Source organism: Amphiprion ocellaris, chromosome 14 (assembly GCF_022539595.1).
Source record: "Amphiprion ocellaris isolate individual 3 ecotype Okinawa chromosome 14, ASM2253959v1, whole genome shotgun sequence".
Taxonomy (NCBI): Eukaryota; Metazoa; Chordata; class Actinopteri; family Pomacentridae; genus Amphiprion; species Amphiprion ocellaris.
Genome location: NC_072779.1, coordinates 34323189 through 34339555, shown reverse-complemented (window position 1 = coordinate 34339555; position 16367 = coordinate 34323189). Strand labels below are relative to the sequence as shown.

The following is a 16367-nucleotide window of genomic DNA, read 5'->3' as shown; positions in this document are numbered from 1 at the left end:
CGGAAGAGGTGGGGCGTGTAGAGGTAGACATTTCATTGGTCATCGAACTTCTCCGAGTAAAGCCGAGCGCAGAGGATTAGCTGACTGCGAGGCTCGGTCCTTCGATGGATCGTTTCTCAGTTTAGAGATTATAAAATAAATATAATCAGTTTGTGATCAGTCGATCAATTGATTGGGTGAACGCCGACATGCCGTCGCTTCTGTTCTGCGGGCCAAAGATGGCCGCCTGCGGGATCGTGATCAGTATCTGGGGCGTCATTATGCTGGTAAGCTCCGGGTGGGCTCCGACTATTCCCTGGAATAGTCCTGATTAACTACGAGCTTCTCACGGAGATTGAGACGCTTTTATTAAAACTTAACATCAAAACTATTCGGTGCTGGTTTTTAATGAAGCTCCTGTTGGTGTAACACAAATCGTGTCGCAGAGTAATTCCTGAACCCAACTCTGCTCCGGGAGATAGACGGAGCCCGCGTAGGTTAAACTAAATGCTCTTCAGCTGCTAGCACCGACGCTGCACCAGTAATCAAGGAACGTAATGGTGGTGACTAAAGTCTGGGTTTTCTGTGAGATGAACCTAAATGTTTGAAATTTAAATGTTAAAGTGTTCAGATTATTGTTAAGGTGCAGCAGGAGGTCATTCATGAACAGACTAATCCCTGGTATCTGGTATTAATTTAGCATGTTAGTGAGATCTGGTTAATTAAGGAGTTAAAAATGTCCTCCAGATGCATCATGTGTCTTTTTCTGTCCTCATGTGATGCTTCAGACCAGGAACTCACTTTTTCTGCTGCAGCCATCATGTTTCTTCTTCTTCCTTTTATTATTATTATTATTTATTGTCTTAAAAGAGTCACACAATAGTCAGACTCTGTTACCTCCAGATTGCAGTGACATGAAGCTGAAACCAAAATGATGAGTTAGTCTGTTGGAAAGAAAAGCAGAAAAATATCCTGCATATATTCTAATGATCACTTGGATTGTTTTTCAAGCTAAAATCGTTTAATTGAAAATATGTTCAAAACGACACAATGAGATACAAAAACAACAAAAACTAGACACAAACCAACAAAAACAAGACACAAAACAACAAAAATTAAACACAAAACTACGAGAGAAATGTTCATATTTAGTATGACTCTGACATGGAAACCTGTCCAAAATGATTGAGAAAATTTGTCCAAAATTTCTCAAATAATGACTAAATAATTGAAAAATGTCTAAATTAGTGTCTCAGAATGTTTGAAAAAAAAAAAAACATCCAAAATGACTCAAAATTTGTCCAAAGTGATTTAAACTTGTCAGAAAAATTCAAAATAGATTGTCCAAAATAATGCAGATTTATTTGATTTGACTGAACCTGGAAACTTGTCCAAAAAATATTACTGAGAAAATTGTCTAAAATTGCTTTAAAATTTGTCCAAAATGGCTCAAATTTCTCCGTTTAATTCTGCCAAATGTTCTCTGATTCCTGACTCTCAGATGAGAGAATTTCCTGCTTTTCTTCTTCATATATGATTACAAACAAAATACTTTTGGGCATTTGGACTTTTCTCAGAACAAAACAATCATTTAACGTCATCACATTAGTTTTTCTGAAACAGCAGTGAGTATATTTAGACGTTTGTTTGACTAATCAGTGACTGATGAAAGCATCTTTGGGCTTCGACTGGTTATTCCTGACGACTCGTCCCGCGGCCCTGCTGGGTCCCAGAGCCCCACGTTGACCCTCCCTGTTCTGTCGTTGTAGGCGATGCTGGGAATCTTCTTCAGTGCCAAGTCAGCTGTCCTGATCGAGGACGTCCCGTTCACTGAGGAGGACATCCGTAACGAGTGAGTCCTGAAAACTAGGGCTAGACTGAATATTGGGATATTCGGTCGTTATCCGAGTATGAATTTTGAAATCTGAATATTCGGACAACACCAGAAGAGAGAAGCCGGAGACGGAGATATCCATGCTAATGCCACGCTAATGCTGTCAAACTCCGAAGCAAGATCAAACTTCTCAAAAACGCGCTTCACCACCTTCCATCCCACCCATACCCCTCGCATGCTGCATGCTGGCCCGGTTGCGGTGTGCTTACCTGCAGTTCATTTGCATAAAGTAGACTGGACTTCTACTTTATGCAAATTCAAGGTGGCGTGTGGAGATTCCACGCATCGTGAAACTGTCCTCAAACTTCTAAACTAGCCATTGGTGAACTAAAACCAGGACAGATTCAGCTGCTGCACAGATTATTTCTCACCTCAAATGCTTTCAGAGATACTTTTCACTGAAGTGTTTTTTGAAATAAAAGAGAAAGTTTGCAGCTAAGCCGCTGTGTTTATCCGACTCATCTGCTGGACTGTCCAGCTGAACGCTCAGTCACGTGACCACGTAACGGCCGCTGAAGCTCCAGCGCTGTCATGTGACCACATAGTGACCCACTAGTGACCGCCCACCGTCCGTGCGATTTTCAGATGCGGTGCGTTTACAAGTGGGAAAATCGCATCTAGTGGACACACACCTTCAGACACTCAGTCGACTGTTTGTAATTTAGCTTGTTTAAGTCTTTTATTAAACTGTGAGACAGCAGGATGCTCAGATGTCCTTTATCTCTTCTGTCCTGCAGTGCAAGTCCTCCTCAGAACATCTACAACCTTTACAACCAGGTGGGCATCAACTGCTTCATCGCCGCCGCCGTCTACGTGGCCATCGGCGCCGTCTCGCTCTGCCAGGTCCGACTCAACAAGCGGCAGGAGTACATGGTGACATAAGGAGCGCCTCTGCGTTTTAATTCGTCTGATTGGCTTAGATTAATGAGGGGGAGGGGCCAGGGTTATTTATTTTGAATTTACCTGTTTGTTGTTGTTCTTGTTGTTGTTGTTGTTGGATGAAATGTGACATGATTCCTGTGAATGAGTTCTTCCTGAAGTGACCAATCCTTAGAGATTTATTTCATGATTTAGGTGATGGGGTTAGAAGCAGAATGGTCTGACCAGCCTAAATACAGCACTACAGTGGCGCTTCCAGTGGTAGACCGTTCTTGAAAACACAAAACTTCTAACCTGTTTTTGTCTAAAATGGCAGAAAGTAGGTCAGACCACTCTGCTACCAAACCCTTCGTATTAACGTCAGACATATCGTCATTTTACCGGCTCAGAAATGAACATCGAGAAACATTAAAACGTGACAGAAAAGAACATCTGTTTGTCATTAAAGTGGATTTAAAGGTGTTGATGTGACAAAAACATCCTTTGCAATAAAGTTTATGTGTGTAAAATGGACAAATGACTGTTTCCTTTTTGTAGCATCGAAGTCATTTGTGTCAAAGGTAAATGTAGTATGAGAGGGTAAATGTAGTATTAGATGGTAGGATGTACTGAGGCTCCAAAAGACATAGAAAACCTGTTTTCTCTCCATGATGTCAGTAAATGTAGATCAGGTGTAGTACCTGCTTGTTCCACCAGGCGGAGCTTCTTCCTGTTTAATATTGTGGAGACCACAGGAGGCGTCACTCAGAATACAGTTTATGTTGGCAATCAGAGAGCATTGTGGGAGTTTAGCTACCAATGGGCACCATGACAAAGACTTCTGTGGCGGTTGATGACCTCTGGGTGAAGTAAATTTGTTTTAAACAATTTTTGTTTTAGAAAGCTGCTCAAAATCTGCCACAGATGTTTTCCCTTCAGGCCATGTGTGCGATAATGGATATGAAAGAACGGGGCTTAAGTTTGTACTGATACCGAGTCAGTAAAGGCTCAGTTGTGAAAATGTAAAACTAGCAGAGTTAAATGAACTTGAGAAGGCAAGTTTAACAAACTCAAGATATTAAGTTAACAAATCCCACAGTCAGATATTGAAGACATTTTGACCAAAGACAATCTGTGAGGCTGCTGCTGGTTACAGTGAGATAAAATCAGCCTAAAAACTTGGGTTTATGCTGCCAGTCATTAAGTAATTAAAAATACATTTGGAAAATCTGATTTCTCTGACTGGGTTTGGTTGGTTGAACATAACTTCTCTAGAAGTTGTCCCAACAGAAACAGATTGATGAATGCTGCTGTTTTTTTAGAGCGTACTGGACTCTACACTAGCCATGTCATACCAGAAATGACCTGTAGATGGCAGCAGTACGCCTCTACTGCATCCAGCTGATCTGGGAAACGGGTATGTCAACACAGCGTGACCAGAATGTATTGCTCTTACATAGACAATGAATGGGAGTGTTGAATAACAGGAAACTGCAGACTGTTTATGTTCCTGGTTCAGAGATTCGAATCCTTCGTCTTCCCGCCGTTTGGTGACTGCAGCAGCGATCGGATTCCACGAAGAACTCATCCAGCGGCTGCAGAGAAGCAGAAAGTGAGTATTAGAGCTGTTTAAAGGCCACCGTGTTCCAGATAAGACGCCTTAAAGTAAAAACAAACATGAAACTCAGGTTTGGAATGAAGCAAATTCTCGTCAGCTCCAGTTGTGTTTCTGATTTTAAGGCGACTCAGTTGTGTTGGTTTAATTCTCGCTTTTTTTATTGATCTGTTCTATTATATTCTAACATTAAAACATCAACAATGAAATCTTTAGATTTCTAACCAATAGTTTCACCGTGTTGAACTTATTCCAACATAAATAGTTTCAGGTTCGACCACATAAACAATAAGCCAGTGTGCTCCTATGATGCTCTGTCCTGACTTCCTGACTCTTTCCAGAGGCTTCTCCTCAGCCTGAGAGCTGCTCCTGTACCACAATAATGGTGCTTTTCCACTAGTGCCTACTCAGCTCAACTCTACTGGGTTTGTGAGGTTTTCCATTAGGACGTAGTACCTGGTAGCAGGTACTATTTTAGTACCTACTAAAATAGTACCTGGGGTTCCAAGCGAGCTGAGACGAGCCAGGCCACTGATTGGACAGGGAGTGACGACATACAAGACCTGTACTGTGGACGAATGAAGAGGTCGAGACTTTTCTGTCTTTGGTGGTGGACCAAAGAACCACAGAGGGAGCTGGACGGTGCGACTCACAACGAGTGATGGCTGCCCATAGATACAGCAGGACAGTGAATCAGTGTCAGGAGAAGCTGTAAAAGCTCAAAAGTGACTATCGGTCCATGAAGGATCACAACTGCTGGAGTGGGTCAAACCAGAGGTGTTGGAAGTGGTTTAGACAAATGGACGCCATTTATGGGCACCGACCAGTGAGCGACAGGGAGGGAAAGTGGCCTCAACTCGAGACCATGTTCGAGGATGGTGAGTGTTTTGTGACTCTACCCACGATGAGGTGGTACTCAATTGTAATGGAAAACGACCTAAACGGAGTTGAGTCAGGCCGAGTAAGTGCTAGTGGAAAAGCGCCATAGGATGCTGTTGGTGAGGAATGCTTTCTACAGAACATTTGTAGAAGGACAACAGCAGTTCCTGGGACAGGTTGACCTTCTTCAATGACTTTAAAAAGTACAGACGCTGCTGTGCCTTTTTCATGAGGGCATTGGTGTTATAGTGACCCATGTAAGGTCTTGAGAAATGTATGTTCCCAGGAATTTAAAGTCCCTGACCCTCTCTACTGTGTCCCCTCAGATAATCTTATTTGAGTGCCAGGTCATGGAGGGAGCACCAGGTGGTGAGGTTCAGAACGTCCTCTCTGTAGGCCGTCTCATCATTGCTGTGAATCTACTCTTCATGTTGACATGTGATGTGTCATGTGACCAGACCGTGAGCTCAGAATTCATAAACGGTGAGTGGGGTGAAGCAGAACCTGCAGATCAGCTCTGCCCACCTGGAAACAAACTCCAGCCTGCTGAGCGACTGCTCAGGAAAGTGGATCTGCATGTTTCTGGGTTTCATCTGAACTGCTATAGGAACTTTGTGCTGTTGTGCTTCTGTGAATATTTAATGTGTTGACTTTTCTCTGCGATGTCGTCTATACCTCATTCTCCCTCCAATGCCACCGAGGAGCTGCAGTACTGGGGCTTCCTGGAGAAGCTGATGGTCTCCACTCTGTCTACGGTTCCCTCCTGTGTGTTCCTCTACGTTAACGGGACCATGCTGTTCTCTCTGAGGAGTAAGCCGGTGTTCTGTGAGACTCCTCGCTACGTCCTCCTGTATAACCTCCTGTTTGCAGACACCGTGCAGCTGGCTCTGAGTCAGGTCATGTTTATTCTGGCTGTTTGCAGGGTGAAGCTGTCCTATCCGGTGTGTAGCTGTCTCACTCTGCTCACTAATCTCACCACTGTGATCTCTCCCCTCACTCTGGTGTTGATGTCTGTGGAGAGATATGTGGCTGTGTGTTACCCTCTGAGACACACCACCATCATCACCGTCAGGAACACAGCGGTGGCCGTCACCGCGGTGTGGGCCGTCAGTACACTGAACAATCTCACTCGACTTCTCTTGTCTTTATCGTTTCAGAAGTTGGGGATTCTGCAGGTGAAAGATCTCTGTTCTAATTTAGCCATGATGCTTGGATCTGTGTCTCTTGACTATGACAGAGCCTTCACTGGTTTTCTGTTTGTGTCGGCCGGCGTGGCCATCGCCTCCTCCTATGTCGGCGTGGCAGCAGCAGCCAGGTCGGCCTCTGCAGACAAAACTTTGGCCCGTAAAGCTCGAAACACGTTGCTGCTGCATCTGGTGCAGCTGGGCCTCAGTCTGTCCTCCACCATCTACAACCCGCTGCTCATCGCTCTGTCCACAGCCGTCACCAGGATCGTGTTTGTGCGAGTCCAGAATGTCTTCTACGTGTGCTTCGTCATCTTATCCCGATGTCTGAGTTCGCTCATCTATGGACTCAGAGACCAGAGGATCCGGCCCGTCCTCCTCGACCACCTCTGCTGCCGACTCGGACGTTCCGTGGTTCCGGCCAGCAGCTGAGAGAAACACTGAGGCAGGTTGATATGAAAATTATTCATTTGTTAATGTCGGTATTGGTTGAAAGTCACTGACAATCCTGTTAACGCTCTGAACTCCAGGCAGTTTTTTGGGTGTTTTCTGCTCCTGTCTTATTATTACTCACTGTGGGCTCATTATTTACTGCGATCTAAAGTTATATGGAAACAAAGAGAAACTCAGAAATGTCTTCTCTGCAGGGAGACACAGGTAGAATGACGTTATTTGTAAATCAGGAAAAAATCTGTTTTTCCAAAAAATCTGGATTCAACATTAGCAATGTTTTCCTTGAGTCCAGGGTCAGGGTTGATTTTATAGTTTTGTTGTTTTTATGAGCCTCATTGTTGTCATATTGTGAGGTTTTTGCTGTTTTAAGTCTCATTTTAGTGGTTTTGTTTCCAGCTTTTGGTTGTTTTGTTGCCTCATTTGTGTCTCGTTTGTGTTGTTTGAGAGTCTGGCCTCCAGTCGAAAACACGTGGCTGATTTTAACAGGCTTCATGATTGTACTTTTCTGCTGCTTCATGTCTTTACTGTGTTTTTGAGAACATCGCTTCACAGAAACAAAAGTCTAATTAAGCTGCATTACAGTTCTATTTACCTGTAGAGTGTTTAAATAAAGCTGTACAGTCAGAACATGATTAGAAATAAAGACAGACAGTGAAACTAATGCAGGACGTGGAGGAGAAAGAAGCCGATAATTTAATGACTATTTCAGAAAAAAGGTGAAGGCTTTAAATGTAAACCCTGACTGGATTGTAAATGTCATGAATGTAGCTGGATTCTGTTGTCAGTCAATAATGTTGTTTCTCCAAAACCTTATTTTCAGAACAAGTGCTACAGATGTTCTAAAGTCTCTAAAACGTCACCATTACGAGCACAACCGGCTTTTATTTGACCTTATTGTGTTTATTTACTGTAACTTATTTCATTTTGTCAGTGTAATAAATTACAGTAAACAATAAACAAGTGTTTCTAAAATGTTCCTGTAATTTATTCTGATCCAATTTAAGAGAACTTAAAAAACATGTGGAATCATTAAAGGTGAATGAAAAAGAGACGAATGAGTGATTAAATGTTTTCATCAAGAATTGTATGAAACAAAACCAGAAATACACATCACATGTTTAAGCGTTTTAAATGTAGTGGTCTTAGTGGATGTACATAGTAGTAGTAGTAGTAATAATAATAATAATAATAATAATAATAATAATAATAATAATAATAATAATAATAATAATAATAATAATAATAATAATAATAATAATATGTACTATATAATAAGAAATTGGAAACTGGAATTTCTTACATTTAAAAAAAAATTTCCCCAGAATAATGTTGTACAAATACTCCATTTCATTTATATAACTGAATTTATTTTAGTAGTATATAAAATATTGACATAAAATCATTTTAATGAATATTTACTATTAAATAAATAAAACATGGTATTTCTTTCAGTATTTATTCATTTAAATGGTAAATAAAATATCATTAGTTTTTTAATTAACACGTACAGTAAGACTAGTGTAGTCCACAATATATTGCTTCACTGTTTTATATTAACATGTACAATTTATTTATTAATAAAATTAAATATGATTGATAAATGTTTCTGATAAATACATGCAACCTAAAAAAATAACACAATGTAGATTTATAAGATATATAAAATATTATCTAATTATTTTGAATTAATAAATATAAATAAAAATTTATTGAATAAAATGTTGTACTGGATAGGGTTTGTTTATTAAATAAATGAGACAAAAAATATTAATTGATCATTTTGAATTAATACAGATCATTAAAAAAGAAACCGGAATTTCTTTAGCTTTTATTTATTTAAATGTATGTGAAATCTTAATAAGATGTTTTGACTACATACATACAATTTCACAAATAGATGTGTTATTTATTTATGCATTTACCTAATTTTGATTTTAAACGTTTTAATGAATACATACAGGTTGAGTCGTTTTTCTAATTGTTTTTGACAAATATATGTAATTTTAAAAAGTAAAATAAATTCAGTCTTTACTTGTGTGTTTATCTATTTAAAATTCTATTTATTTCTTGATTAATTTTATGCAGTTTAAATAAAACGCGTTTTATTTTATTTTATTCGGTGCGGCGTTTTCGTCCTAGACGTCATGACGTAGGACGTATGAAAGTGCGTGGTGACGGTTGCTGGTGGACAGTTTTCCCTCCTCGCGGACGAAGCTAAGCTGATGTTCAGCTAAACTCACTTCCTTCGCTGAACATTTCGGACTCCGTGGCTCTACCACCGCGGGAGGACGGCGGACAGAGAGACCGGACACCGCTAACTGCGCTGTTAACGGTAAATGTCGGTGAAAGTAGCGGCTGTCCCTTCTCTGAACTCGTTTGTTTTCCAAAGTTAGCGGGTGCGCTAGCCGAGTAGCTAGTTAGCAGGCTAACGTTAGCTTGACGCAGGTAACTTCCAACTGTCAGTACAACGGTAAATATAATATAACAGTGGTTAATATCGGTGTACCGGCTGGCCGTTAACGGGAGCAGTTCAGTTCGGTGAATCCACTGAGCGAACTTCTTGTTAGCCGAACGGATATTATGCTAGCAGCGTTTGCTAGCCGGGTTCAGGTGCGGTTGGTTTCTAACTGGCCTCGTCTGGCTCGGTCCCTCCCGGGTTTGGTTCCCAACCGGTTCAAACTCACCCAGATAGCACGCACGTGACGGTAACGTTGTGTTTTGGAAGAACGGTGCCGACCAACGGTGCAGCCCGGTTAGCTGTTAGCACGTGGAGCTGGAGGTTAGGTGAGGTAGCGAGGGGCTAGCCGGGGTCCGGTTCTGTTGTTGTGTCTGACTCTGTCCCTACAGGATTTACAGAATAGCAGCTTCACTTTGGTAAACCCTGGTCTGCTGCTTCGTCCTCCAGACTTCCAGCTGATTCAGTAGGACTCAGACCCCACACGTCAGGTCCATTGTGTCTCCTCACAGCAGCCAGTGTTCCTGTTTACTCTGGTCTTAATCACAAGGACTCAGGATTCACAGTTTGGTTTGAACCGAGGTTATTTTTGCTGATGTAAACACACACAAAAAGAGACTGAAAACCCTGTTTGAAACATTCTGCAGTGTCTCAAATAATAATAATAGTACTTTTATTTGTATAACTGCTATACACATAAAGTTACTCTTATTATTACTAACGGGCCTCATGTTTGACAGGGGTGACAAACATGCGGCCCGTGGTGAAAAAGCGGTCCTCCAGAGGGTCTAATCTGGCCCTCAAAGTGTAAAAATTCCAGAGAAAACATTAACTGCATATTGTAAATTAGTAAAACTATAAATCTAAAATAATTTCTACACAATGACGAGTTGTTTTCATCATGAAGTAAAATACTAGATTGTTAATTGTTCTTATCATTTTGTCTCATTTTTGTAATATTTTTGTCTTGGTTTTGTCTTTTTGTCATTTTGTGTCTCATTTTTGTCGTTTTGTGTCTCGTTTTTGTAATATTTGGTCTCATTTTTGTTGATTTATGTCTTTTTTGTCTGACTTGTCATTTTTCTCATTTTTTGTCATTTTGTGTCTTATTTCTGTAATGTTTTGTCCTGTTCTTGTTGTTTTTTGTAGTTTTTTGTCGTTTTCATAAAAAAATACTAGACTGCTCATTGTTCTTTTGTAATTCTGTGTCTCACGCATATGTCAGGTCCATTGTGTCTCCTCACACCGGCCAGTGTTCCTGTTTACTCTGGTCTTAATCACAAGGACTCAGGATTCACAGTTTGATTTGAACCTGGATTATTTTTGCAGATGTAAACAAAAAAAGAGATGAAAACCCCTGTTTCAAATGTTCTACAGTGTCTCAAATAATAATAATAGTAACTTTATTTGTATAGCTGCTATACAAATAAAGTTAGTTATTATTAGTAACGGGCCGCATGTTTGACAGAGATGTCAAACACAACATTTAGTCCTCTGAAACTGAACCATACAGGATTTTACTTTACGATCAAAACGACAAAAGTCAAACAAAAAAAAACAAGCCAAAATATAACAGAAATGAGACAAAATATTACAAAATTGAGACCCAAAATGACAATAAATGAAAAAAAAATGTAACTAAACAAAAGAAAAAAGAGACACAAAATTAGACAGAAAAGTTAGAAAGTGACCAAAAATGAATAAATGACAAAAATTAGACAAAAATATGACAAAAGCGAGAAACAAAATGACTAAAAAATAGGCTAACATAAGCGAGACAAAAAAACACAAAATGACAAAAAATGTACATAAAACAGCGAATAAAGCAAAACACAAAATGACAAAAATAAGACAAAAAAGAAACACAAAATGACAAAAACAAGACAAAATATTACAAAAATGAGACAAAAATTGCTTAATGAACAGTCTAGTACTTGATGAAAGTGACAAAAAGACAAAACAACAAAAACAAGACAAAATTTTACAAAAATAAGACACAAAATGACAAATGAGATAAATCACAAGTCAGACAAAAAAGACAACAATAACGAGACAAAAATATTACGATGAGACACAAAATAAGAACAATGAACAATCTAGTATTTTACTTTATGATGAAAGCAACTTGTCATGGTCTAGACATTATTTTAAATTTATAGTTTTAGTAATTTACAATCTGCAGTTAATGTCTTCTCTGGAATTTTTACACTTTGAGGGCCGGTATTGGCTCGTGGGCCACATATTTGACACCCGTGTTTTAGTGTATTTAAATCCAGAACTTTCTTCTTCTTTCTTTTCGTAATGTCATCTTTACTGGACTCCCTGTTGATGGTTAGAAACTCATTGTTCTCTACTTCTAAGTGAAGACAGAAGTAACAGCTTTACTGTAAATGTTGAAGGAAACTCTCTACATGTCTGGAAAAACTATCTGATAACACCACATTTTACTCATCTCCAGCCTGTTTTTCTGCATTATGTTACTTAGAAATAAGCCTCAGCAGCAGTCAGATAACTCGGTTTAGTTCTAGTTTAGATTCAGAACAGAAATCAGCATGTCTCCCACTAAGATGCCGTTTTATCTTATTTTATTAATTTTTTTTAAATGTCACAGAGGAGTTTATCTGACTTGTTTTTAACCTGGCTGTTCCTGTTTGTCTCCGTAAAGAAGACTTATGCGGTCCTGCTAGCAGGCCATCATGTTCAACAAGTCGTTTGGTACTCCCTTCGGTGGAGGGACGGGAGGGTTTGGAACCTCATCAACCTTTGGTCAGCAAAGTAAGTCATTTTATAGACAGTCGTTCAGCAGGTGATTCAAATTGTGAGTTTCCTCCATGTCCATGTGTCCTCATGTGAACTGTGTTTCTGCAGACACAGGTTTTGGGACGCCGGGAGGCTTCGGGACGTCTGCGTTCGGGACGACCACCAACACTGGAGGGCTGTTTGGTTCCACACAGAATAAACCAGGTGTGTTTTAGTGGCTGTTAATAGGTTTTTTTTGTCTTGTTTTTGTCATTTTGTCGTTTTGTGTCTTGTTTTTGTTGTTGTGTGTCTTGTTTTTGTTGTTGTGTGTCTTGTTTTTGTCATTTTATGCCTTGTTTTTGTCGTTTTGTGTCTTGTTTTTGTTGTTGTGTGTCTTGTTTTGTAGCTTTTGTGTCTTTGGCATTTTGTGTCTCTTTGTGTCATTTTTTGCCTTGTTGTCGTTTTGTTTTGTGTCTCATTTTTGTCATTTTGTGTCTTGTTTTTGTCATTTTGTGTATTACTTTTGTCATTTTCTTGTTTTTGTTATTTTGTTTCATTTTTGTCATTTCACGTCTTGTTTTTGTCATTTTGTGTCGTCGTTTTGCTTCCTCCAGGTGGTCTTTTTGGCTCCAGTACCTTCAGCCAACCAGCAACTTCCTCCACCAGCACCGGCTTTGGTTTTGGTGCAGCCAGCGGCACGTCCACCAGCCTGTTTGGCAACACCGGAACAGGCACCAGCGGCGGACTTTTCTCCCAGCAGAACAATGCCTTCGGTGCCAACAAGCCCACCTCTTTTGGAAGTGAGAACCCTCCACACTGCACCACATTTAGTGCTGTTTCAATCTCTGTTATGGAGCTCAGAATATCTGTCAGTAAGGTTCAACTTTTACATCTGAACTCCACATCTGAACCTTCCTGTCTTCGTGTCCTCCAGGCTTTGGGACGAGCACCAGCAGCGGCGGGCTGTTCGGGTCCACCAACACCACCTCCAACCCTTTCGGTGGAACCAACTCGCTGTTCGGAGGCTCCGGGTTTTCTGCCGCACAGCAGCCAGGAACCACCGTGAAATTCAACGTGAGTTTTTCACACGCAGACGGGATGCAGAGTCATGCTTTCTGCTGTAGCTGCAAAGACTCTGTGTTACGTACAGACTGTAGATTCATTATTATTGACTATTAGCTGCTGGAAGCTAAAGTTGTAGTTTGATGTCTGCGTACACATTTAGACACCTTACTGGCTCGAATATAAAACAATATTTAGTGATTTTTGAGAATATCTGGGCCGTCTGATATTGGAAAAGTGAAACCGTTCACACTTAAACTTTTGGAAATGAGCGATGGCAAAAATGCTCAAAGAAATCTCAGACTGTCTCCAAGAACTGTGGTTGAGCCGAGGGCCGAAACGATTCCTCCAGTTATTCCAGTAATTCAATTACTAAAATTCCACGAGGCAAAATTCTCTGAATCGAGGCGTCATTTAATCCTCGACATCCTAGATCCCAGGTCACTAACTGGTCCGGACCCAGACTTCATCCGATTTTAAATCTGACGGGACGCTTCTATTTTAACTGGCACAGCTTTTCTAGTGTTTACAGCGTTCATCAGATCAGAAATGAACTATGAAGACAGTTTAACATAGTCAGACTTTCTTTGTGTGACTCGACAAAACCTAAAAACCTCAGTCAGAGTTAACGTGTATGAAGGTGGGTTTCAACTTTCTTTAACTCAGACTTTCTGCTTCAAACTCGCCACACAAGCGGGAGCTTTAACCATCATGTGACTCGTTTTCTGCACTAAATGAACCGATGTGTTCAGGTTGTTTTAATGGAGAACAATGAGAAACATAAACATTTATGACTGTAAAAAGCTGCAGCTGGAACTTATATGAGACAGGAATGCTGGTAGAAAACTATTAATCATGCGTTAATGTATTTATTTTACCGATCGATGCAGCTGGTTATTGATAACAGACAGCTGCACAATAAAACTATCAAACTTCATATATTCAAACATGATATTGTATTTAAGTGTATGTAGGTCTGACACTGTCTCATAATGAAGGAAATCACTTTAATCTGAGGCCAAATCAAAGTGAAACTAAAGTTACTCATTGAATATTCTCTGTAATTAATATTAATAAAGTGATCAGTTTCTTATTTATGTTCTATCAGCTGTAGTAGCAGCAGTTAACAAGGATCAAAGATAAAAGTATATTAATGTGATTTCTGCATCACCAGCTAGATACATGTGGGGTTCCCATGGCTTTAGTTTTAGTTAAATACCCCTGTACTATAGTATATATGAATAATACACCCCGCCTTTGTTCCACCAGGATGGTTATTTCTGTTGCACAGCACTTTCACTTCCGCTATTGATGCTGTAACGCTAAGCATGGAATCTGATTACTCGATTAATCACCAGAATAATCGATAGAATACTCGGTTGCTAAAATAATCGATAGCTGCAGCCCTAATTCAGCCAAAAAAATCAAAAGACGCGTTTTTGTGTGTATATTGGCCAGTTTAGGAAAGCATCCATCCTATATGAAGCCACCTGTCTCCATACTTGTTGTTAGAGAAGCTTTATTTCCAGAAGTACATCAATAAATAAGGAAGATTAGACTCAGTTTGACTCGAGAGAACTAGTAGCTGCTCGTGTGTTAATTCTGTCAAACAGCAGCAGGAGTCGGACCACAATTATGAAATCCTGAGATGAGGGAGTGTAATGCTTTAGAGCTTTTTATTTAGTCCTACTGGCACATGTTGGCGATTACTGTCTACTACTACTGCGTTGTGTGTTGACATGATCAGATATTATTACTGAAAAGAGAGAGTGACACAAAACATAGTGTTCTACAGAATTATCGATAGTTTTCAGTCTAAAAAGTTCGTACGGTCTCTGATGTCTTTACTGTAGAAATGGAAGTGACATTGTAGAAAACGATAAAAGGAGTTTATCAGTTCAAGAGGCAGACCAGTGAGAGTGTCTGCAGCTGACAGATAAGATGATCTGATGTGGGTTGGAGGCGTCGTATTTTATGTTTCACCGCTTTGAGAGGAAAAAAGTCCTCAGTGATGAGAATTAACCAGATCTCAGGGAACTCCCAACAGAACCAGTGTTAAAAATTATCTTCTCATTTTAAATTGTACATATCTAATTTTGTATCATGGATTTTTCCACTATATTGAAGGATTTTGCAGTATAATTTTAATTTTTATAATTTTGCGGTAAAATAAGCACTTTGTAGCCTAAAAAATATTCTATAAAAAATAATAATTAAAACACATTAACCCCGTGATGCCTATTGTCGCGAATTCGCAACATAACACTTTCATTCAGACTTCAGCATAGATAGCGTATCCATTCCCCTAATGCTGCTTTGTGCATATTCAATACGTACCTTGGAACCTTTTGTAAGCACTGGTTTCTCGTAGGACCAGTCAGTGGGACCTAATTATTATATATCTCTTAATATTATTATATATCTATGTATCTATGTTCTATGTGTAAAAGATAAATCAACAATCTGTACTTATTTTAGCATCAGCTGGAAAACAAAAACAAACAAAAAATGTTTTTTATTTAATTGTAAATATATTCAGGCGTCAAGGGGTTAAAAGAATATTAAATGAAAATAAAATGCATCAGCCTCCTCTGTCTCCCACATATAGCAGCGCTCAGCATCTCGCCTTGTTCATTTCACATCATAAACGTAGGTTTAAGAGCATAGGAAGTGTTTATAAGAGTGTGGGAGGGTTTATAAAGCCTTAAAATATATATAAATAATAAAATAAATACAAGGCCGCTACTTCGTGGATTTTTGCCTATCGTGGGGGGTTCTGGACCCAAACCTCTGCGATAAACGAGGGACCACTGTACATTGTGTTAGTTAATGGTGTTTAAAGGCTCATTGATGATTAGAAAACCCTTGTGCAGTTATGTTAGCACATGGATAAAAGTGGGAGTTTTCATGGAAAACATGGAATTGTCTGGATGACCCCAAACTTTTGAACGGTAGTGTATGTTGTAGCTAAGCTATAGTACCTGGTTCCACCACCAGGTGGAGCCTCCTTCTGTTTGGTACTGTAGCTACCAGAGGAGGCCGTCAATCAGACGCAAAGAACCATGAGAATGTTCATGTTGAAATCCAAACTGTTGGTATTGTAGTGAGTTGTTAGTTCAGTTGTGTTGTTGTAGATTTGTGACGTTTTTTCCAGAGTTGGTTCCAGAGAGCTTTGTGGAGGTTTAGCTGTCAACAGGCCACCATGATGAAGGCTTCTGTAGCGGTTAATGATGATTAATGGTTTCGTGT

The 16367-nt window shown here is 39.7% G+C and overlaps 3 protein-coding genes and 1 long non-coding RNA gene across 7 annotated transcripts in view; 3 read left to right on the top strand and 1 right to left on the bottom strand.

The window, feature by feature from the left end:
- The first annotated feature begins 44 nt into the window (after positions 1-44).
- rnasekb (ribonuclease, RNase K b) lies at positions 45-3269 on the top strand. Its single transcript, XM_023269477.3, has 3 exons — positions 45-266; positions 1749-1831; positions 2611-3269. Exons 1-3 carry the CDS (start codon positions 189-191, stop codon positions 2753-2755), a joined length of 306 nt encoding a protein of 101 aa, XP_023125245.1. The 5' UTR covers positions 45-188; the 3' UTR covers positions 2756-3269.
- LOC129350483 (uncharacterized) lies at positions 2856-9827 on the bottom strand. Its single transcript, XR_008603897.1, has 2 exons — positions 9547-9827; positions 2856-4326 (listed from the first exon to the last, which is right to left on the bottom strand). It is a non-coding gene; the product is annotated as an uncharacterized LOC129350483 (long non-coding RNA).
- On the top strand, positions 3658-7838 carry LOC111568039 (odorant receptor 131-2-like). The gene is made up of 3 exons (XM_035947789.2): positions 3658-4148; positions 4251-4343; positions 5552-7838. Exon 3 carries the CDS (start codon positions 5888-5890, stop codon positions 6839-6841), a length of 954 nt encoding a protein of 317 aa, XP_035803682.2. The 5' UTR covers positions 3658-4148; positions 4251-4343; positions 5552-5887; the 3' UTR covers positions 6842-7838.
- Positions 9035-16367, top strand: part of nup98 (nucleoporin 98 and 96 precursor) — a 46603-nt gene continuing 39270 nt past the window's right edge. For all 4 annotated transcript variants that reach the window (XM_023269467.3, XM_023269469.3, XM_023269468.3 and 1 more), the window contains exons 1-5: positions 9035-9194; positions 11983-12092; positions 12186-12281; positions 12671-12856; positions 12991-13130. In XM_023269467.3, the coding sequence (XP_023125235.1) occupies positions 12014-12092; positions 12186-12281; positions 12671-12856; positions 12991-13130 (501 nt within the window). In that variant the 5' untranslated portion in view covers positions 9035-9194; positions 11983-12013. The remainder of the gene's footprint in view (positions 9195-11982; positions 12093-12185; positions 12282-12670; positions 12857-12990; positions 13131-16367) is intronic.

Excerpts from the sequence above, each read along its gene's own strand:
- rnasekb (XM_023269477.3), top strand. The coding sequence starts at position 189 with ATGCCGTCGCTTCTGTTCTGCGGGCCAAAGATGGCCGCCTGCGGGATC. Across the intron at positions 267-1,748 it reads TCTGGGGCGTCATTATGCTG|GCGATGCTGGGAATCTTCTT; the intron begins GTAAGCTCCGGG and ends CTGTCGTTGTAG. Across the intron at positions 1,832-2,610 it reads GAGGAGGACATCCGTAACGA|TGCAAGTCCTCCTCAGAACA; the intron begins GTGAGTCCTGAA and ends TCTGTCCTGCAG.
- LOC111568039 (XM_035947789.2), top strand. The coding sequence starts at position 5,888 with ATGTCGTCTATACCTCATTCTCCCTCCAATGCCACCGAGGAGCTGCAG.